Genomic DNA, 24397 nt, shown 5'->3' on the forward strand with positions numbered 1-24397 from the left:
TAAAAGAAGCCATTATTGTATGTAGCCAGCTTTCCTCAGTTCTTTGAGTATGACGGATATTTCTATGATGCACGAATAGTTTCCTGCACAAAGCGAGCCATGTAGAAGTCTTAGCGGGTCAACCAATATGTTTGGATCTTTCCATGATGTGTAATCAATCTATTCTACCATCATCTTACTTGCTTGTTTATTATACATACTTTTAATATCACAATCGTCCCAGTGATCATAATAAGCATTATCAGATTTATTTATTATAACACGTCTTTTTCTTCGTTTCGGTCTCAGGACACTGCCACAATCTTCGATCTTGTCAACTTTAGGTGCTTCATCACAGTCTATGCCTTTGTCAACAGCCTCAGAGTCACTGTAGAAGACATCCTCTTCACCCAAATTACCGTATGAATTCGATATCGATGATGTCGAAGTGTCTTCATCGTCTTCTTGCTTCCTTTTTAGGAGTCCATCATTTTTACAAAGATTGGAGGATCTACTGAATATAGGCTTGAATGTATTCTCACTTTTCACGGTGTTGATACTTCCATTAGTTTCAGTCTTCCCGAAGCCATCAGCATCCTTCAATTTATGTTCTTCGTCGCGATCGGGTGAGCTAATACCATCACTCTCAGGACAAGGAAAATTATTGTCGTAATGCAGATCACTCTACTTTAGTCTAGTGGATCCATCGATGTCCTCTATGCCGTAAGTAGGCTTGGCTTTACATGTTCTATCATGTCTGTTTAAGCTGTCAATTCGTGTTAACAACCTGCTACACCGATTACAGCTTAACATTTTGCGTAGTGGGTTTTTAGCACAATCATTCCTCTCATGACGTTTAGCATTCCTTCTTATGACAAAATCCTTGCCACAGTATCTACAGCGGATTCCTTCCGATTCAGCTGCAGATAACAAACCATGATCCATGGTAGCTTCTGTGACTAATGCTAGATACAAACTGACAGATTTACAATTGGAACAATTTTTTTAAATAGTTTTTTTTTTTTAATATTTCATCAGCGAGAGTTAAGTTATCTAATGCAAAGCAAATTGATGCAAGTAGTTCTGCTTGTCAACAACAGATGACGACACTTTTTTTTTTGCTTGCAGGTAAATATTATTTATTTTATGTGGTATGCGGGATGCTCACTAATGATCGCAAAAGAAGGAAGGCCCCGCTAGACATCAAGGAGAAGAAAGCTCCGTCCTTCGTGATAGTGTTTCTCTTCCGTCTTATCAGATATTTTTGGACTGAGTAATGTTTTTTTATTTTTTTGAAATCCACCTTATAAAAAAAATATCAGTTCTGATTAAGTACCAGAAATTAACAATTTATTTGCATCACAGGATAAAATGACATCACTCATTAGGTAAAAAGTCCTTCATGCGGAGATCAATTTCTCATCTGTAACCAGAAGCACTCGGAAAAAACCATCAGATGTCTAGTCAGGAATAATGAGAAGCACTAAAAGAGAACCACCATTATATTGACAAGAATAATCAGTAGCACATGCAGAAAACCATCAAAATATTGTCAAGAATAATCAGGAGCACACGGAGAAAACCACCATTATATTGACAAGAATAATCAGGAGCACACGGAGAAAACCACCATAATATTGACAAGAATAATCAGTAGCACACGGAAAAAACCACCATAACATTGACAAGAATAATCGGTAGCACACGGAGAAAACCATCAAAATATTGTCAAGAATAATCAGGAGCACACGGAGAAAACCACCATTATATTGACAAGAATAATCAGGAGCACACGGAGAAAACCACCATAATATTGACAAGAATAATCAGTAGCAGGCGGAGAAAACCACCATAACATTGACAAGAGTAATCGGAAGCACACGGAGAAAACCGCCTCAAGTTTTCTTTAATGACATGAAATTACAGAAAAAATAAATAAAAAACTAAAAATAAAAACGAAAAAATACAATGGACTCTTCTGGCTTGTACTAGAACTCTAACATTGCACAACAATGAGAAATTCACAAGCTGGCAGAATCCTATGTATTTTTTCGTTTTTATTTTTATGGCCGCCGCGACTTCAGAATCAGAGGTGGCGGACCGACAATCACAATCCACTACCTGCATCCTGATCTCGGACATACATTCACATACTACTGTATATGCTTGGTATAAACATATTTATTTAATTAAAATCTTACCCATTTAAAGTTTCATGTTGAAAGTCTAGGTCACGGGCACAATAAATAAAACAACGGCAAAAACATTATTACATAGAATCAAAAATATTACTGGACTACTTGCAAAATATAGCAATCTAATAGGTACACATTTAATTCTACATGGGCTTGAAATGATTAATTCTCAGGTCCATTCAGTTTAATGAAAAAAACAGATCCTTTGTTGACATAGTATTCCTCTTCCCGACAGAATTTGTCGATCTTGTGTTCAACAGACTACTTCACATCTTCAGAACTGTAAATGGGACTATTCATAGTTTTGAAAGCGCAATTTTACACTAGGTCATTAAAGGGATATGGTTTGTCATTTAATAAATCCAACCACAAGTTATATTTTAAACATCCGTTTGTTGCTACTTCAAAAATAATCGGATTAATTATGTTCTACTGGACCAAGAAAAGTAAAACTGTCTTTTGACTCATTAAATGTATTTAGATAGTAAAAGTCTTTCAATATTCCACCAAATGCAGATTTCGCCAAGTGGTACCTATCTATTATGATTTACCTGTAAAACGTCCATTGTTTATGTTATAAATACCGGACCGCTAGCCCGAGATCCCTTCAGTTTGCTGCAGTTCCTCGCCCTGCATACTCGAGGAAGGAGACAGAGTGGACCTATTTACCGAAAGAGTTTCTACTAGTTTATGCGCCACAAGAGATAATATAAGTCTACGAATCCCTGCCAGTGTACCTCCAGCAGGACAAGGACATTCAAGGCTGCTTGCCATGCACCGTGTGCGACGGAGGCATGTCTACCAGCCCGACACACCACACATGAGGTCCTGGTGCAGGGAGCGACAAGAAGCGGTCAGAGCTGTATCACCACGGTCATGTAGACACCGGCTCCCCGGCCTCGCAGAGCCCCGACCTCGCCAAGTTCTGCACTCCAGCCTCGCAGTCTTGCAAGTTAGCTTCGCACGTCAAAGACTCGAGTGAGTACCATCAAAGTGACACTGTTTCTGTGCAACGTCCAGTGTCTTGAATTTCAAAAGAATATGTGGTCCAGCAACTTGCAGCGATGTCCATCGTCGATGGTGAAATAAAATTATTTATTTGATGTTCCACATTGCGGTGATCACTGAAGTTTAAACTACCTACTGGTTTAAATTATCAAAGTTGTGTTAACCCTGTAGTTTTCCTGCACTTTAAAAGAAATCACATAGCGCGTTGGCAGCACCACCGAGTTAAGCTGTCAACAGCACCGACTGGCTAGATGCGTGAACGAGTTATCTCGTATCTAGCACCGTATGTACGCCAGACACAGGACGAGATAACTCGTCTTAAGCACTTGGTTCTGTTGTAACGAAGGACGAGTTATCTCGTCGATAGCAGCTAAAGGGTTAAACGTTAGCATTTCTTATCGTCAGGTAGTTAAAGGTCAGCATTTTTTATCGTCAGGTACTTTGGCATTAGCATACCCAGGTTATGGGAAATATGTGACAAGATCTCACATCTCCTACCTAAAGAAGATGCATCCGAACATGAAGTAGGAGCGTTTATCACCACTCCTTCCCATTGAAGTCTTACTATGCTTTGGCAGACCTGAACATCAAGACGATGTTTACCCCAAACAAAATTCCTAGGTCATAGAGTTAAGTTCATATAAACCCATGGTACTAATTATAAGTATGCTAGCATGTATTTTCTTAGTTTCAAGTGGTGCCACTCTAGTTAATAAGTTTGTATGAAAATGCTTTTTAAATTTTTCCATATGAATGATGGTTATCTTGTTTTGTTGCTATGTTAATGGTTAACTACGTTACTAAGTGATCCGGAGTACAGTAACTGACCCTAGGCAACACATTTCAGCGGGAATTAAGTGCCGCAAATTAAGCATTTTACTCGGTACCATGAAAAATCATAACTTTTGTATGTCGTTCAGTATACAGAGACTCATACTTAAATTTTTCTAACTTCTGTATTCTAACGGGACATTATAATTTAATCTTCAGCCTGTGGGTCTGACCACAGGGGCCAACCGGGCTTTCCTCTTCCTAAGCTGTGTTAGCAGCCCATTTCCTGCTCCTTCCATCTTTCTGCACATCCAGGCATGTAATTTATCCAACAAAAACACCAGCAGCATTCTCCTGTACTCAAGCACCTGCGACATTCAGCGCACCCGAAGCATTGGCGCCGCTAAGAGTTGGCCTGCTAGAGCACATCAAGCATATCAAGTCGGTCTGTGCCAGTATTTTCCCCACACCCTATCCCCACCTCTATTTTTGCTGTGCTTCTGGGAACCCAGATCCGGCTAATGACCGTATCCCCTCCCTAACTTCTCCCTCCAATGGTGTATCTTCCTTCGCTCAGTTTGGCCCCGAGCACAGCACCATCCTGCAATATCTCTCGGGCTCCCGCGGGACTAAAGTGAAGCCCCTTAACTCTTTTTGTTCCACCAGGCAGCACCCTCCCCTAGACCCTATCTTCCAGTGGTAGGTTATACCCCGACAACTCTGAGTACCACCTAGAAGCACTTTAGCCAACTATGGTCGATGCTACTATGTTAAGTTCGACTTCTTTGCCACTGAGCGCAATTGGATAGAAGGCCCTCCAGTAACCCCCCTAAAAATGCTCTACAGAGGGCCTTGGTGCCACGAATCCACCCTCCCTTACCCAGGTCTCCTCCTCATTAACTTTCAGCTACTCGAGAGTATCCTGGCCGGTACACTTTTATCCCTCCTCGGTTTATCTTCTAAGTAACTTTGCCCCTCCCCATTTTTTATCGCCTACATACTGATAATGCGTGTACACCCCGCCCTTCGGCATTAAATTCTTTCACTGGTGGAATAATACACAATGTATGTTAATCCTCTCGGCCTTAACCATGATTTTGGAGAGAATCCTCCGAGCCTTCATAGTAACAGCACATGACTGTCGCTCTCGTCTGAATCGCTCTTCATGTATGAGTGTTCAGTGACAAGTTTTGATACAGACTGTAGCCAGAAAACTATGGGATTGACTCCTAAAATATTAGTCTATGTTAACATACAGTTTCCTTTACTGGTCTTTGTAATTTTTTTTATATTCTGCCTGTGTGTCGTGCTACAGGGCTGCGCATGGAAGCTCTTGTGTTTCTTTATCTTCTCATCATGTCTTGATCACTCGTTGGCTACCCACATCATTTTGAGTACAAGTACCACCGCAATATCCCACTAATTCTATATATATATATATATATATATGTATAAAATTACAGGAAATACATGCTGGTTATAATCTACAAATAAAACTATAATTTTTGGGGAAAATCTCAGAGGTGGAAGTAATAAAACAAAATAAAGTTTACCGCTAACGACTGATAATCATTGTAACACAAGGAGGAGAAAATAATTAAAAGTACCTAATCAACAACCTGTTATATGATGGTTCCTCTGTTACCTTTTAATAATTTTGGTTTTGAAACATTTGATGTTTTGCAAGTAGCTTTGAGGTATCACAATGTTATAGTAGTTAGGTAAATTGTTTAAGTTAATTACATAAAAAAGAGAATGTATTTTAGTTCTTATTTAATAAAGATAACAGGTTTTCGCGGCCATTGTCTGAAGTAGCTTGGCTTCTGGGTTGTAGCTACATTCTGATATATTCACCTTGGATACAGCTACAAACCAGAAGCCCAGCTACTTTGGTACTTACTATCTATCAAATCTGGCCAGCTACAGTATATAATAATTTTAAAATGCACTTAACGAATTACTTGGTTTATGTAATCAGACTATAATTTTTGTAAGTAGAGAGTTCTAAATTGATTTTAAAAGTTCTTTAAGTTTGTAGAGTAATCACATTCCTTTGGGACTTAGCTGCTGCGCGCCAACCGATATGAGGGCGTCCTCAGCGGGGGCCTCAAAGCAGTGCCCAGACAACCGCGGCCATTAGCGAAAGGGTGCTTAACAGGAGTCCGCGAAGAAGGCATGGGAAAGACAGTCCAAAAGGGAAGCAAGCTAACATGAAAAGAGGCTGCCATCCCCCAAACCGGGGAACCCCACTGCCTAAAACCAAACCGATAGAAAACATGGAAATTAACGAATAAACAGGAGCGGCAAAATGAGTCAAACAAGCTAGAAATGTATGGTTTAGCATGGAGAGTAAGGTTCCACTTACTGATGTCATGAAAATCCAGAAGCTAGATCCCTGGAAGGCCGAGAAAGAACTGTATTGTAGGCAACAAGATGAAAGACAACATCACAGAAAATTAGTCTAAAACACTACATATTGAAGTGAAATAAAATAAAAATAAAAAAATAGCTTCCCTTTTCTCTTTGGACTACATCCCTTGTTCACTTCTGATAGATTTCCGATGCAAAAGAAAACTGCAAACAAGAAATGTAGATCCGGCCTTGCGAGAGGTTACCGAGAGTCTCTCTAGAAGGAGGTGGTGACTCGCATAGTTAAATATCGTTCCAGATCCAGGAAGGACATGGGGCTTAATAGTTTCAACTTTGGTCGACAGATTGAGTGTTGCGCTGAATAGCGGCGCAACGCAGCATAAAATAAGTTAACCGGGGGAGGGGGGGGCGTTTAAATATAATTAGAGGAGGTGCCAAGAGGTGGTGCTCCCTAGTGGCCAAAAACCAGGACTACCATAAGCTTTTATTTAGTTCGAGGACAGTACAACAGGTGTCCAGGGGTTCATGGCAGGGTGTAGTGGTAAGTTCTGTCAGTAGGGAAAACGTTTTGCTGGCGAAAATATGTTGGACAAGAATAGGATGGAGGAGAGAAGAGAAAAATCATTCCAACATAGTGGCGAGACAATGTTAGGCGGAAGAGGGGAATAAAATGCCAGGCGATGCTGGGAACAGTGCTTACAGAGATTATGCAAGGTGCCATGCATGTCTGATGCAATGGTAACAGGAGCCTGGATGTAACGAAAGATGCCGTTGTTAATGATAATCCTGTTCTCCTAAAATATGAAAAAAAGATAACTCTCTTGACCAGTCAAGTATAGGCGTACAATCGTATATGTTGTTTATTTTCTTTATTTGTAGACTCTGGTCTCAACCACAGACTCGGATCTACTGAGTGTTAATAATGTTTAATAAATTAATTTTTAATAATTGTCAGATGTCTCTCAATCCCTGAAACTCAGAGAGTTTTTCAACACTCTATTTATAAATAATATACAAAAAAGGCGAGACCTGAAAGCAGGTTGGAAAAATATTGTGCTAGTAATGTTCTGTGGTGGGACAGTCGTTGAAGCAGGGTGGACGGATGTCCTGCATGTTCGGTGGCCTAGTACGGTGGTTTTCCTGGTGCGGTTGTCTCGCAGCCTGGTTGGGCAGGCCTGCTTGCAATGATCTCCCTCCCTGACCTGTGGGAGGTTAACGATAGTTGACTCTTGGTGGCAGCAGCCCTTCCTGGGCCACACAACCCCTTGTGCTGGCGATGGTAGGGGACATCACAATGTTTTTGGAATTTAGGGGGCACCTTCTGATCCTGTGCCATGTCTCTAGTCAGGTCTAGGAAGGCCTCCAGTCTGCGCGCGGCAGGTCAGTGCAAGAATTGTCGTAGCCCAGGTGTCAATTGCTCTATAATGCATGAGAGTATGTCCTCAACATTGCCTATGGGTATAAGGCGACAGCATAGCCAGAGTTTGCCATTGCAAATCCCTCTACACTTTCACCACCTGCCTGTGCGCAGCAAAACAGCTCGACCTTGACACCACATCTGCACGCTTGAGTCATTGAAGCAGGCTCCGAGTCTGCAGACAAAGCTTCCCCAGTCTGCTTCACATTTCCTGGTCTGAAAAAACCACGTGTGTGCTTCACCTTGCAGCTGTCAGCTCAAGCATTCTGCCAACTCAACGGCCACTATGTTATGGCTCGTTAGTATGTCCTTACACATATGCAATAATAAACCTGGGTCCTTCTGGGCATAGGCTGTGAATTCTGGAAGGATGATAGGCCCGCTGAGTTGGCGATGCACAACTGACAGCTGGCCGCACTGATAATTGCTCGCTCTCTCCTCACATGCAATACACAGGAAAAAATCAGTTGCAGAAATAATTTAATTCTAGCAAATCTACACATCTATGGTGCTTGTGAACACACCGCATATTGACACTGCACTGCCTCACCTCAGCACTATCGACACCGGTTTGCAGTGCCCAAAGCACCTGGCAGGTCCCTTGGTCGTGTTCAGTTTTACATGTGGGACATGGCACATGCAGTACTGTTGCTGGTACTCACCAGTGATATTGCTTGTTACATGTGGCCTGTAGCAGTCCTTGCAGTACCCTTTGGTTTCGATGGTGACGTCGGTGCCCGTGTTCATATCGCAGTTGTGGCGGTCCGATCCAGGCAATGCATGATGGCATTAGTGTTTGACGCGGACAGGTAGAGAAGATCGCTCCCCCTTACTTCCGGCCGAGAAGCCCTACCCTCAAGCACATGCAGGGAAGGCGGGTGGTAGAATGTGACTGTTCGGCTGTCTTAGGATGCGCTTATGCAAGCACGGTATGCGGGTGGTGTGGGTGGTGTCATGACACTCTCTCCTGTCGCGCCCGCTGCAGGGATGAGAGCGACGTGAACTCGTTTCTCTTTTGCGAGAGAATCTCATTACTCGGCATCTGCCTGGCCAGCCCCTATCCCTTGTGTTAACCTGCTTTGACCTTACACGATTTTTGGTGCTGTTTTTTTGTGAATATTTTGATTTTGATGGGTTTGAAGTGGAATTTGACAACCACTTTAGTTGGGCACCATATGACATCATGTCAACATCCGCCATTGGCAAAGATGATGAATGCTGCCATAGGCACCAACTAACAATTTATGTGGGGCCTGTATGCTAGTTCGCAGGAAGAGCACTGATGCTGGTTCATATCATGATGTAGCCATGTGGCGAGCAGACGACAGGAAATGTTTCCGCGGAAACACTTCAGCTGTTACAGCCACCAGAGACATTAATCAATAAACTGTCTAACTAGTTATGGAGAGAACATGCTCATGGCTGGTTTTTAGTTACCTACTTAATGAGAGGCCTGAAGCTCTAATAAGATTGTTTTATTGGTACAGCACCTTATACATCGCATTATTGCTGACATGGCTATTGTTATATCAGTAAGAGGCAAATCTCGATGCAACACGAATAGAACACATGGTTGCAAGTATGGATGGGTTTCACAGTAAATGATTAAGGTGTATCAGATTTTTAGTCAAGAGGCATTGAGGTAGACATTCTCGGCATCCTGTATTGAATTGCAGACAAGCTCTTGGTATACATGGAGTGCTGTAAGCTATGCATGACTGAATAAAATTACAATTACACTTACATATTACGAGTAGCGGCCATCCACCACCATATATGGTTAAGAATAATGTAGTAAACAGTAAATAATGGTGATATCTGGCCTCAAACTAGAAATAATCCATGTGAGATAAACAAAGGGTGAGCCCCAAAAATTCTCGGACCTTAACATGTTGGTGCGCATATCGCCAAAACTACGGCCCTGTGTAGGCGAAGGTTAAAATGCCGCGATGATTCTTGTTATATGAGATCCACGAGACGACCAAAGCCCTGACTAAAATATAAAATTATGTAGAGTGCAAAAGATCTCAGTCGTGGGCACACATATTTACGTTACATGGCCCATATTTTCAAGTCGGCCGAGCAAAACAAACATTGGGCCTGAGGCACAAATATTCTGTAATTTACGCTATTGCAGTTAAGGTTAAGACCTGTAGAATTGGTGATGAGTCATTCACACTGAGCAGACTGTGTTAAATTTACATAAAACAAACAAAAATGTATGTTATCTTATTGTGAATTCCAATGAAAATGTAAGTGAAGCCATGCCATGCCTTTTTAGTCAGATAAATAAAATGGTTGAAGAGGACACTGCTAGAAATATGTATTTAGTGGAGTGGGCGGCTCACCTCCTCTCTTGTCCACCCTTCTGCTCCTACTCTAGTGCTATGACATCTTGTTTTGCAAATAAAATTTATAGGGCAATACGTCGCACCTGCCAATACATTTCGTGAAAACTTCAGAAAAATCTCGAACAGACTTGGCAATAGCTTCGTCTCTGCCACCCTGAAGCATTATGCAGATATGTTAACTCCTATGAGTTGGTCACCTCGTGTCCGAGTGTGCGCATGTAGAAATGAATTGGCATATAAGTGTTACCGGTGTAAGCAGCCAGATTATTAACATTAGGACTGTCCGGAAAATGGACCTTGAGTGTGTATAGGGGCAACCATCGCAATCATAAATAATGGAAAGCCTTCCCAGTATTTTTTTAATTTCTAAACATTCATGTAATGGGAAATAATTGCCTTGCTCTTGTAGAATTCAGCGCAACTCACTCGCGCACTGCCCTAACTCACCCTTCATGGCACGCACGGGCATGTTCATTGCACTCGTCCTAATCGGGTGTTGAGGACACACAACAGCCTGTGCCATCAGAAAGAGCACCGACGGGCGGTGTCAAAAGCCCCCCTCCCCCAGGCCAGTCTGTGCCTCAACACCTTCATACACACTGTATAGTCGCACTCGGTCGTCGCACCGCGCACCTGAGGGCAAGCTTGAGTTGTGGGCGAAGTACCTGGAATCGGTGTGGTCGGCCCATGAAAAAAGAGGCTCCTCAAGTGACTCCCCTTCCCGTGTTTGGGGTGGTGATGGCTGTCCTGATCGGCCCTCCCCCATGTGAGTCGTGATGGTTCCGGGCCATATGTAATTGGAAGGCGATGTGATCATACCCAGGAAGTAGTCCCGTAGGTGGTTCGGGGTCTGACGGGTGCGGCTGGGCCGGTCGCGGGTGGAACAGGGGTCCGCCTCGTGTGGGCGACTCCTCTTGGGAACACTGGCCTCCCTGTCACTGCCTGTCCCCCTGGGGGGCTGGGTGGCACTTGTGACGTAGTCGTGTAGATAGGTGGGAGGGCGATGGTCTCGTATGGGCCGGGCCGTCCCCATGTTGGTATGCCCGTCCGGGGCTCCTGTGTCCCCGTCGTTCCCGTGTGTCTGGTCCTGAGGGTCGGCTGCCCCGCTCTCCCCTTCCTCTGATGACGGTCCCGTACTTTCCCCTCCCGGGTCAGGAACCCCTGTGCAGCACGTGTGTCTCATCAGCCGCCGCTTCCGGCGTGGGTATCTTCCTGTGGCTACCCCCTCCCTCCTTCTGTCTCAGGTTCCTCTACTACCACCTTGAATGTGGACGCGCTAAGGTCCATGTCCAGCGGCCACCAAGGTTCGTCGTATTCGTCGGACTCAGGTGTAGGTATCTCGTCGTCCGGCTGCCAAACGAATGGGTGGTCCTCACCTACTAAGGAAGGGTTAGACTAGGGTCGTGGTGGAGAGGTGGCGCCTCTAATGACATTTCGGATTGATTGTTCTTTAGTGTTCTGTCCGGTATAGTCAGGTGGAAGTCGTTGTTCGTGGACCCACGATGGGGCGAGTCGTACGGGCGCCCTTCCCCTGACTTGCTGGCTGGTGTGGTAGGGGGCGGCGCCACCATTGGTGCTAGATTGATGACTGGAGTAGGGGGCCCCGCATCCCTGGTTAGGTCCCCACTGAGTCCGGGATTGTGAACTGGAGGCGGATTAGGGGGTGTGGTTACCATCCATAGGTCGTCCCGATGGACTTTGGCCAGGCAGCCGCTCGGGGTGCGGACAGCTTAGGTGGATGGCCCAATCTTCCAGAGAATCTGTCGAGGTGGTGACCACTTGGGGGCAAACCCAGCGCAGAAATTACGGGCCCCTGCAGAGAGGTGGTGCTGGTGCATGTAAACCCATGAGGGGGGTTGGTGTTTGTGTGGTTTGTGGTGTTTTGTTCGTGAGGAACTGAGCCTGTTTCGTGCGCGCCTCCCGCATGGCCTCGATTTGCGGATGTAGCTCGTTCCCCCATAGGTCCTCCGTAGCTGTGTTCGCTACTCGACACTCCCCCGGAAGTGCCAGATTCTGTCCCTGCAAGAGGTCCGCGGGAGATTTTCCGGTGATGGCGTTTGTGCGCCGCCGCATGCAGTAGAGAATTTTGGGCAGGTGGACATCCCACTTGGTGTGGTCATCCCCCAGAGGCAGCCGGAGTTGGACATTGATCTCTTGATTCCATCTTCCTGTGGGATTTGTGCGGGGGTGGTATGTGGGTGTGGTGTGGTGGATAATGCCCCAGTGACGGCAGTCAGCTCGCCACCGCTTCCCCATAAATTGGCTTCCGTTGTCCATTAGAAGGACCTTCGGGAATCCGTAGCATGAATATATTTCCCCTTTCAGCAATCTGGTGATTGTCTCGGCCCTGAATTTGGATACAGGAAAGGTTTACACCCAGCACCTGAAAAGGTCGGTGATGACCCCGAGAAATTGTTTTCCCCTGGGTGTCCATGGGTAGGGCCCCATGATGTCCAGTGCCAGGGTATGAAAGGGCTCGTGAGGTCTGCAGAGTTGTTATTGTTCTACACTGTTGGCCCGTCGGGCCTTGTGCTGCTGGCAAGACTAGCACTCCCTCACGTAGTCTCGCACGTCGCGAGTGACATCTGGCCAGTGAAAAGTGTGGCACAGTGCCTCCTGTGTTTGCTCCGCCCCCAGGTGTTTGGCCAAGTCATGGTCGTTGAAAAATAGCAGCACGGCTGGATGGGCGGCGGCAGGCACACGTGTCCGCTAGGTCTCCATATCACCTGGAGATCGGGTTTGTAACCCCCCCTCCAGACATCGCTAAAACGGACAGTGCCCCGTCCCGCACGCGGCCATGTCCGGGCGCAACGCTGCGTCCACCTGCTGCGTGCGATGCATGACCTGGACGAGACTGGCCAGGTTGTCCGGCCTGTCGGCCTCGGGCCTCGTGACGGGTTGGGTGGCGTACAGGGTGGCTGTTCCCCTCCCCCATCGAAGTTATCAGGGGTTCCCCGGTGGTTGCAACAGCTCCTCCCAAGTGCCCTCGTAATCAAATTCGGTGTTCGGGTCACGGTGATGCGATAGCTCGTCTGCCAGCTGGTTTTCCCGAACCGGCACGTGTTCTACATGGAAATCAAATGTTTGTAGGGTGAGTGCCCATCGGGTTGATTTGAACTTGCAACCCTGCATCGAGTCCAACCACTTGAGACACTGGCTGTCTGTCCTGAGGGTGAATGACCTGCCCTCCAGGTGGTGCCGGTATCTCCCCACGGCCCACACAACCGCCAGACAATCATGTTTATTTAAGTGGTAGCGGCATGCTGCCGGCCCAAACTTTGCACTGGCATACTTCATGATGCACCGCTCCCCATCGGGCCCCAGCTGGTTCAAGACTGCACCCATGCCCTCCTGGCTGGTATATCTGGAGATAGATATGTTCTGCTGGCTGCAGGCAGGCAAGGTTGTGGCATTCCCTTAATAGGCGCTTGATGGTTTCTAGGGCGTGGTCGGCCTCGGGGGTCCACCAGAACCTGAACTTCGGTGACAGGAGGTCCATCATGGGTGCAGTGACGATGGCAAAGTTGGGAATGAAACTCCGGAGCCAATTGAGCAGACCCACCAACTGTTGTAGCTGTTTCCACTTGCATGGAGGAGGTTTGGTCTCCATCAGGTCGAGTTGGGCTGGCAGGGGGCAGCATCCGTCTGCGCTCACCATGGGCCCCAGGTAAGCAAGCTCCACCGTGCCGACATGACACTTGCGGGGCGCGCAGGTCAGTCCATGGCGGGCCAGCCGTTCGAGGACCATGGCAAGGTGGTGCGCATGTTCCTCCCACATTCGCAACCAGGTAGGCTGTGGCAAACTTGCCCACAAACCAGTCCAGGATGCGCACCATCATGGCTTGGAAGGTCGCAGAAGCGTCCATCAGACCGAATGGAAGGGCGCAGAACTGGAACCTGCGGCCGTCGGGCGCGGTGAAAGCTGTCTTCAGCCGGTCCTCAGAGCAGACGGGCACCTGTCAATATCCGGATTTGAGGTCCAGAGAAGTGAAGATACAGGCCTCCCCCAACCCGGCCAGGGCATCAGTAATGTTGTTGAGTGGGGGAGGTGTGGGGATGGTGACTGCGTTGACGGATTTGAAATTCACACAGAACCTCAGTGAGCCGTCCTTTTTTTGGCCATTACCACCAGGCAATTGTAGGGAAACTCACTCGGCTCGATGACCCCGTCCCGCAGCATCTCTGCGATCTGGACTTGGATCGCCTCCTGCTCTCTGGGCCCAAAGACGAAGGGCTTGACAAAGCTGAGATCGTGGGGCTGTGTCGGGATAGTGTGCTGTGTCACTGTGGTATGGCACAGCCTGTCTGCAGTGGCGAACACCTGTGGTTGTTGGGCCAAAACCTCATTGAACAGGCTCGCGAACTCTGGGGGAACCTCATTACATAGGTCAGCTAGGGTGATGGCAGGGGTCAGCGGTGGTGACCCTCCCTGATCGATGCTGTATCGAGTTCTCCATCCCTGGCACCTGACATGTAGCCTGCCCTCACTTATGTCTATGGTGGCATCCTCCTGGGCGAGCCACAGCAGGCCCAGGATGAAGTCTTCCCTCAGCTCCGGCATCACCAGGGCTGTTGTCTGACTGCACGTATCCCTGATGGTGATTCTTACCCGGGCGCACCCAGACGTGAGCGCGCAACCTCCTTGGATGGCTAGCGGGACAATTTCCTCTCCCCGCTCCATATCCAACCTCGGGCACCAGGTGGGCCGCGATGTAAGTGTGGCTCACCGCTGTGTCCACCAGGGCGTGGACTGGGTGGCTGTTGAGCAGGACAGGCACCCACATCAGCATTCCCACATCGTCACCAGCTCGCCCCAGCCACGGTGGTGCCTGGTTAGCCCCCACAGGTGGAACTGGGGCGGCTGGGGGCGCCGGTGGTGGAGCATCATACGCCGACGACCCGGTGCGGGGCGTTGACAGGTGTTACGTGGCACCACTGCCTGGTCTGAAAGGTGGCGGTGGTGTGCGGTCGGGCCCCACAGGTGGTGCCGGGGGCATCGGAGGTGCCAGTGGCACAGTGTCAAACGCCGACGACCCGGTGTGGGGCGTAAACGGGTGGTATGTTGCACCACCGCCTCGTCTGACAGGTGGAGGTGGTGCGTGGTTGGGCCTCGCAGGTGGTGCCAGGGGCATTGGGGTGCTGGTGGCGTAGTGTCACACGATGATGACCAGGTGCAGGGCGTGGCACCACCGCCTGGTCAGGTAGGTGACGGTGGCATGTGGGCTGACATTGCGGGTGGTGCAGAGGCCATAATCCAGGAGCAGTAGCCTGCCGATATCCTGCTTCCTAGTTGGCATTTCCTGGCGGCGGCCCGCCCGCCCGGCGGTTCTGCCACAGCGCGGCCCAGTTGGGACACACGTCATGCCAGTGGTACACCTCTTCTCAGCAGTACCAGCATCGCGGGGCCCTGTCCTGATGCCCGTCTGTTTGTGGATTGGAGCACTCGCCCCATTGGTTGATGGCATTGGTCGGACTCGAGGTGGGTTGTGTCGTGTCTCCACGGACCCGCATCTCGCCTCCCACCCCCAACAAGTGGTGCTGGGGGGATGAGGGTTCACATAGGGCACCACTGCCCAGGCCTCCTCTGGTGCCGCTATTCGTGGGGGGGGGGGGGGGGGCCACCGTCGGGCTTGGGTGTCTTGAGGGCGCGGTGACAGGTGCTGGTCCCTCTCTATCTCCTTCGCCAGCTTCACGAAGTTATCGAGCTCCCTGTCAACAGCTCCTCTCAGGTGCGGTCGCAGCTCCCCTCTCATCAGATCTACCGCGATGCCCAGCGCAGCATTGGTCTGTCTGCCTGCGTCGAGATCCTGGTGTAGTCGCACTTTGGACCTGATGAGTGCCTCTATGTCCTCCTCTGCTCTTTGAGGCTCGCAGAACAGTGAGCACTGGCATTGATCGCGCGTACAGGTGGCATTGAAGCAGCCTTCAAGGCGTGGCACAAAAGTCATTCTATTCCAAGTCATACTCGCCGGTCATGGCCCACCAGTCCATAGCGGGTCCCCTGAGTTGCTCGCTGATGTGCTCTGTCCACTCCTCTATTGGGACGCCATACTTGGCCAGACGGTCCCGGCATGTACAGGTGAACTTTTCCGGGTTCTCACAAGCGTGCCCTGAGAACTCAGGCAGTTTGACACTGATGCTGTCCCGCCGTGTTTGGCTCATTACTGTCACTTGTGCTGGCATGTTCACTCTGTCTTCGCAGGCTGTGCAAATAAATAGGCCGTTATGGAAGTTTAGGAACTCTCATGCCTCTGTACATTTGTGTTGTCTCGTGGTGCCGCACTGGTGGTAGTAGACCACTTCGTCCGCCTGACAGTGACATCCCACGGCGTGGCAACGGCGTGCCAACATGACTCTGCCTTCCTCCTTGACTTGGACTGGTTTCTCCCTCACACCACACTGGCATGTTGCGTGTGTGTCAGCCTGTGCTTTCTTCTCTGCCCTGCCTGACAGTAGACCCATGTCCCACAAATCGTCCATGTCAATCGCTACATCTACCCTCTGCATCGCAATCGCGGCAGGCCGACCCAGTCGAAAGGTGGTGACGTCACTGGCAGGTTGCAAGCAGGTAGGGGTTCGCCTCTCCACACCAGCGAGTTGGTACCCATGCTCGCTCGCTTCTTGCATCGCGGAAGCCCGTGGCAGCGTGGATGAATGATGTGTCTCTGCTGTCAGTGGTGGGTGGAGGGGGTTTGCAGGTCCTTGCCTGGCTAATCTTTTTGGTGCGGTGCTGCTCTGTCGCGCGGTGTTGCCAAGCCGTGCACTATTGCGCTGGATCCTACGCGAGCCCTTTGTCTGCTAATTACACTTTTGCTTTTCGTAGTTTGTCCGTTGAAGTAGTCCGTTGAAATTTTGGCCACACAATTTGGCCGCCAATTTGACGCTGTACCCACTGCCTGATTTCTGAATTAATGAATTTAGAATTTTAACTCAATGGCGGGGTTCTTTGCCTCATGGCTGCAGGCAGTGACACATCGACAAAGGACTCCCTGGGCTGTTTAGGCCACCTAGGATACCTTGACGATTAAAAGGAAACTCTTGAGTCCTACTGAAATTATTAACACGTCACATGGTACATGGTGCTGTCACGCCACTGGCCGTATCATCGTCCACCTTTTCATCTCCGCACACGCAGCCCTCGAATGGCGGCACTGGTTAGTGTCTTGTGGAAACAGCGAAATACCCAACCAGGGTGGTGCAGGCTATCCTGAAACTTGTGATACGTAAGTTGGCGGCACGTGATGCGTCGGGGGAATAATCTTAACAGCTCGCCGGACGGCGGAGCAGTTGAGTACAAGTCTAAATAATTAAAATTTACCCTAAAGTATTATGAAGTTACAAGTACACATGGCGGATATTTCCGCACTTAGCACGCCCTTGACACAGGCGGACACCACATGCAGCTGATGACCGAAACTAACCCTAGGATTACCACAGTATGACTAATCCTGACAGGGAAGCGCTCTTAGGAGCAAAATGAACCCGTTAAGATGTAGAGTTTGGGTTGGATTGGGAATAGTTACCAGAGTTCCGTCCTCGCTGTGGTGTAGAGGTCATGAGTGCTGGACGCGGACGAGACAGTATGGGTGCAACAGAAAACTCACACGCAGCTGCTACACATCCCAGAAACTCAGTCGTTATTAAATCTCGGTGAATGCGTTTAGCTACAGAGCAGCCCCGTGTGGGCAAAGTCCAAACTCCTAGCAGAATTACTACTAAGGCATGAAGCGCGGGCCCATCGGTGTGGTACCCTTACATAGAGAAATTATTACATAAAATGAGAAAAATTCTCATGGCTGAGCCATAATGAACTAGTTAAGGACCGCGCGAAATCTCGCATGGTCGGTTAGGGCTGGCCGTGGAACAGATGAAAACGGATTAAGAAAATTTTCCCAATTGAATACTACATGTTAGTTTTGGCGTGAAGATGAAGGCTCCACATGTGCAGGGCTGCCGGCCCTAATGAGTGCTTGACTGCGACTGACTCCGCTCCCTGGTAACCCAGCCAGGGAGGGCTCGTCTTCCCGTGGAAAGTTACAGAGCGCAGGAAGATGGTGACGGCCAGCATTGTAACACAAAAGCACCTGGATCAACATGAATTCATTAGTTAGAGTTTTTAAGAAAATAAAAAGTTTTATTTTTTCTCTGAAATACAATTACATGTGCACTATGTTTTGATGGCGCAGCGCCACACCTGGCCGAGCGCGTCGCACAACACAGCCGGCCGTGACTAGTGTCATGCCATTCGGTGCACTGCCCTAACTCACCCTACATGGCACATGTCGGCGTGTTCGTTGCACATGTCCTAGTAAGGCGTGTTGAGGACACACAACGGCCTGTGCGACCAGTATGAGCACTGACAGGCGGCGTCAACATATCACAGACAGTGTGGCCTGTGTGGTTTACCAAGAAATGTCACCCCTACTAGAGAACATTGATTTGCAGGATAGGTGGAACTAGTTTGGTATGTGATCAGGTCTGTGGACTCCCATCCAGATTAATTCTCTTACTATGTCATTTATAGGGACTAGAGAAGGCTAGAAAGATAAATAGGTCATTACAGGTATTACCACAACAGCATGTAGCTTGAATTATGGTGTAAGTGTGTGCTAGCAAGTACACTTCATGAGCACTTCCAGATGCTAAGGCCAGCACACATTCATACTGGTAGGTAGTCAAATAGAATGAAATGACAAAAGTGGTTACATGACTTGAATGATAAAGCACAAGATAGCATAAGACTCACGAAAGCACAGTGGCGGTTTCGCGAGGAACGCCCGACATTGGCGTGTTCCCGATTGGGACTGTCATATGACATAAAAATCGATACCTACTTCGCCTATTCTGTGCAGGAGGTGGCGGAACACTTAATAAATGATGAACTGCTAGTCTGTATTTGAGAGCTGTAAAACCTAAGATTTTTATTTATCCTGGATGGCTAAATGTGAAAGGACATAGCTGGGAAAAACACACTGCACACTTCGAGTGTTTTTTCTACATCAGTCTCATTATGCGAAATTTCTGGGATTAATAATTGATGAAAAAATAAATTGGAAAAAGAACATAGAGGTATTATGTAATAAACTAACATCTGCATGTTTTGCTCTTCGCTGTATGGTTGGGAAAGTTGATGTTGAGGTTATGAAATTAATGTACTTCGGGTATTTTCACTCACTAATGCAATATGGTATAATTTCATGGGGAAATAGCTCGGAAGCTATTAAAGTCTTTATAATACAAAAAAAAAGCCATAAGGATTATTTGTAATAGCAAGCAAAGAGATTCATGCAAACCACTTTTTAATAAATTATGTATTCTCCCATTGCCAAGTCAATATATCTTTTCAGTTTTAGTGTTTTTAAATAAAAATCTGAATATTTTTAAGCCAAATTCAGCAATACATCCATACGAAACTAAAAAATGTGATGACTTGCATATAACTCGGGCAAGAACTACTTTACAGCAGAAAGGCATATATAATACTGCTTTGAAGTTATTTAATAATCTTCCATTAACTTTAAAACAACTATGTAAAAGTAAAAGTAAAAATTTTAAATATAAATTAAAAGAATATCTCATCTCAAAAACATTTTATTCTGTTGATGAATTTTTAAATTGTATTGATAATCATAACTTGTGTGTTAACATCTGAATTGTGTATATATAAATATATATATATATATATATATATATATATATATATATATATATATAATAGTTATGTTATGTGTATATTTGTGTTTTTATGTATAAAATATCTTTGTGTACGGACACCTTAATATTATATGTGTACAATACATGTATGCTATACCCCTTTAATTGTGATATGTGTATATAATCATGATATTGTTTATAACTTTTATCTTACTATGTTATGGATTTATTTTTTATTTTGTATTGTATTGTATATACTGACATGTTCTACACCATTGAGAAATTGCTCATTCATGGTCGACGGAACGTAACTATAAATAAAAATAAAATAAAAAAATTTCCAGTGGTCCTTTTGACCAGGTGCATACCGATAGCTGCCACGAGCGATGGATGGTACTGGTGCTTTTATTACTGCCTAGGGCAGTACATCTGTGTTAAATTTTTGTGTATTTTGGTGCTAGTTGTGAATGGAATATGATCTTAATTATTTATTGAATTTAGAATATATTTGGATGTAGTTAGTAAATGTAGGAAATAAATTATTTAATAACACGAACTTAAAATAATTGTATACGATTGTTCCAAAAATATCAATAATTCTTCATTCATGTTAATAAATTATTTCACACACACTCGTACACACATTAAAAAATATATTAAGAATTAATATATAAAAAATAAATATACACACATAATTTACTTTTCCTGAATGTTTTTGTAACGCCTTTATTATGTAAAAAAGGTGTCATGGCTGCGATTGTTTGGTTGTGTATGTTTGTATTTTACTTTTAGAATTTGTATCAAGCTGCAATTAGAAAATACTACAAAACACCATAATATTTAATATTAGTACTATAGGCTGCTCGTTATTTGTTTACGGAGAATTTTAAAAATTTGATGCCCTTATTGCAACAATATGGCAACTTTTAATTCTCAGAAGGTAATATTGATTAAAGTTATATTTTATATATTTGTTTAATTATTTAAGTACCTATTACAGACGTTCCTTGTTTTACCCTGAAAACAGGATTCATGAATTCTTACCGGTTTCTGAGAAACTACAGTTTGTAGGTTACGTTAAGTAGCCTGAGCATTGATGTGTCCGCTGCTGTTTTGTGCTTTTATTGCATTAAGGTGGACTCAAAATGATCCATCGCGCCCGTTTGTCGCCCGTTAGTCCACCATCCTGTTCATCAACAAGCCGAGTGATTCATAATGATACGCATGCCGGTCAAGTACTTTTCCATTTTGATGCTGTCAGCTGACTATTAGGCTTAAATAGTGGTGAAAACTTTTCTCGTATATTTATATTGTATTAACGATTATGAAGGTTAAGCACTTAATATATAACTTACCTAACTTAATATTTGCATTCTGATGTTTATTAAAATATCTTCCATTGTTGAAAAGTGTTCAAACATTAATTAAAAACATTTAGTGGAAGCAGCTAAACAAAGGATTGAACAAAAAAGCATACCTTGTAAGATAGTAAACGTTCCCGGCAATAGGCATCTTGCTAACATTTTGGAAGTTATTTCATCTGCTCATCCAATGAAAGTTAAAGCTTGGTAAGGTTTTTGGTGAACGGACGGATGGAATTTTCATGCCATCCAATTGGCTACAGGTCACGTGATTGATGGACGGGCGGGCGACAGTTGGATGAGGCAGATTATTGAGAGTCCAGCTTAACTGATTCTGTGATTCTCCATACATGAGAAAGTGTATAGTTAGTGGAAATTGTTCTTTATTGTGTATTTTTGGTTATGGTACATTTTTGCATTATCAAATTTAACTGCATACTTCAATATTTTACGTTAACATATAATTGGATTATTTTATGTGTTACATAAAGAAATTGCTCTTGGGAACAATGTTCCTCAAACTTTTGTACATATTTTAAAAATAAAATATATTACAATAATTATACAGCTTTCCATCACAAACACAGCCAATTTTATCTTTTTTATTTAAAGTCATAACTGGATCAAACTAAAGCATCCTTGACAGGGATTTGTTTTAGCAGTATGGAGTAGCGAAGCACATAACATGTGCGATAGCACATAACCTGATGTAAAAAAAGATTTATTATGTTACGTGCTATCGTGCATAAATAAGCTGGTCTCCTCCGCACTGCAAAGAAAACATACTGTGAAGGGTTGATGCTTTAGTTTGGAAGCACAGTATTGATACTCGTATTTTTTAAATTGTAATTACCTTCCACAGTGTTATAAAATCCAAATCCAAATATACACGTTTTTATGGAAAACCACATGATTGGCAATGCAGTTGAAGCACAATATTGCGGCAGCCATTTCAGTGCACAGTCTACCAAATGTAACTTACGAACCATAATTTTTCAGAAACTAGTGGGAATTTATAAACACTGTTATCAGGGTAAAACAAGGAACGTCTGTAGTACTAAAACCATAATTTTCAGAATTTTATTATTTTAATTACGTATAAGCAGCGACGTTAGAATTTGACAAAAAATACTCTTTGTCCCAGCTGTAATGTGCTGAAATTAAAAATCACGGTCTTTTTGAAAACAGCAGTGGCTACGCTGTATTCTTAAGGATCTCTAGAGAACCGTAGGATCAGGTGGAGGGAGTGTCAAGTAAACAATAGGGCGGCAATAACAGGATCAGGGATATCTATATTTCAAAAGAGTCTCACCTTCACTATAAATCCTGACACAATTTTGCGTCACTATATTTACATTACAGGTAATATTTACAGTAATGTTACATTAACCCTTAAACCAAAAATAGCATTTTTCACATGTGGTAGGAAACAGTAGAAATTCAATATTTACCATGATTCAAGCATAGAGGTGGCACAGTTACTACACAGGCTAACATAAATTAGTTAATTACATGTGAAGTTGTTAAAAATATTTGATTTATTTTCAATATAATCATTATAAATAAAGCCAGGAATAAAATAAATCCTATTTGGGTTTTTCCCCCCAATTTTTTTTTAGATCGGAACCCCTACGATATACAGCTACTCAAATGAGTCTGTGAAATCTGTATAGCTCTCTTTTTAATTGAACAAAATGGTCATAATTGTATGAACGTTGTGGGAACTGTAAGGTCATTCTTAAAGAAACCCACTTTTCCAAAATAAATTTTCAAAATGCTTTTTTTTTTTAATTATTTCCTTACATGCTTCCTAATCATTTTCTAATAAAGCGTAATTTTTCACAAGTAATTTACAGTTTGATGAAATTGTTAGAATAGGCAGTTGAGTTAGATCATCTACATTTAACACACTTTGAAATAGTAGGGAGTTGTTAATAACGCAATATCAATGCCTAACAATATTGATGGCATCACCAACATGGCAGCACTGAAGTCATTAGACCACCTCTACATTCGTAAGGAACAAGCATGAAAAATGGTTGTTTTCCTCTTAAAAGTTCATCAAAATAACTTTTGGGTAGTATAGTATATACTAGAGTGCTACCTATTGTAGTACCTATAGAACATGACTCAGAAGATATATATCACCAACGGAATTGGTAATTATTTTTACACCTATATTCATTCTTTTACTGTTACCTATTACAAACTATAAACAAATATTGTAGTAGGACAATATAGAAAACTCGGGCCTTTTAATATGGCGAATGCTGGCGATACCGGACTGCAGCGATCCTAGTGGCTAAGCCTGAAGAACGCATACGCAAAATTCAAATTCCCATGTATTACAATGGGCGATATTGAAATCTTTTTTGTCATAGATTAATGAATTTACACTTAATATGTTTGTGTAAAAGCAGTGTATTCATAAACGAAACAAGTGTTTGTAATCTACAAAAAAATATTGATTTAACGATCATGAAAAATGATGTAACTTTGAACATGAGACAGATCACAGAACTTTTAACAATGAAACATACTTTACTTTAAAATGGAATTTTTGTAAATCAATTATTATGTTAGTAATAATTTCGTGAAACATAATAATATTTATAAGCATATATATATATATATATATATATGCTTATAACTGTCTATATATATATATATATATATATATATATATATATATATATATATATATATATATATATATATATATATACACACACTTATTAATTTATTTTTATTAAAACTCCAAAAGTGGTATTTTTGAATTCTAATGTCCCAGAAAACATCATTAAGTGAGTTTAATGTTGCTAACTAACTTAAAGTAACAACGTTTGCAGCACAGCTTTTGAAAATTAGCTAACCTAACCGAATCACCGCATCAGTTTAAATCAATGAACTATTGTACTACTTAAAATGTCTCAATGCTGTTTAGATAGTCATTAAATAGAGTGAGAGGAATTTAAAAATACAATTTTCTGAATTTAATTTTTTTTTTTTTAGCAGAACACCTATTCTAGAAAATTAGTAAGTTATTTAATATTTAAAAAATGACTAAAGTAGTATTATATATAAAAAATAATTAGTTAAAATGATTAAAAATTGCAGGTATGTACCTACCTAAATTCTTTTTTTTAAAAGTTATTTGTACAACATTTCACCAAGAAGTACCAAAATTCCACTTTAAAGGGGTTGGAAAGGTTAATGTTGGTGTTTTTTAGGAATATGAATAAAACTTTGAATTTGTACAAAAATAGCAAACAAACAATCATAAACTTGACG

General features: G+C 44.1%; 1 protein-coding gene across 2 annotated transcripts in view; it reads left to right on the forward strand.

Annotated features, from left to right (window-relative positions):
• The first annotated feature begins 20463 nt into the window (after positions 1 to 20463).
• The window catches only part of LOC134531613 (large ribosomal subunit protein bL28m), a 63192-nt gene continuing 59258 nt past the window's right edge, over positions 20464 to 24397 (forward strand). The window contains exon 1 of one of the 2 annotated variants that reach the window (XM_063367364.1): positions 20464 to 20685. In XM_063367364.1, the coding sequence (XP_063223434.1) occupies positions 20662 to 20685 (24 nt within the window). In that variant the 5' untranslated portion in view covers positions 20464 to 20661. The remainder of the gene's footprint in view (positions 20686 to 24397) is intronic. The other variant, XM_063367365.1, reaches the window with a different exon arrangement.

The sequence above is a fragment of the Bacillus rossius genome, chromosome 5 (assembly GCF_032445375.1).
Source record: "Bacillus rossius redtenbacheri isolate Brsri chromosome 5, Brsri_v3, whole genome shotgun sequence".
In the NCBI taxonomy this organism is placed as follows: Eukaryota; Metazoa; Arthropoda; class Insecta; order Phasmatodea; family Bacillidae; genus Bacillus; species Bacillus rossius.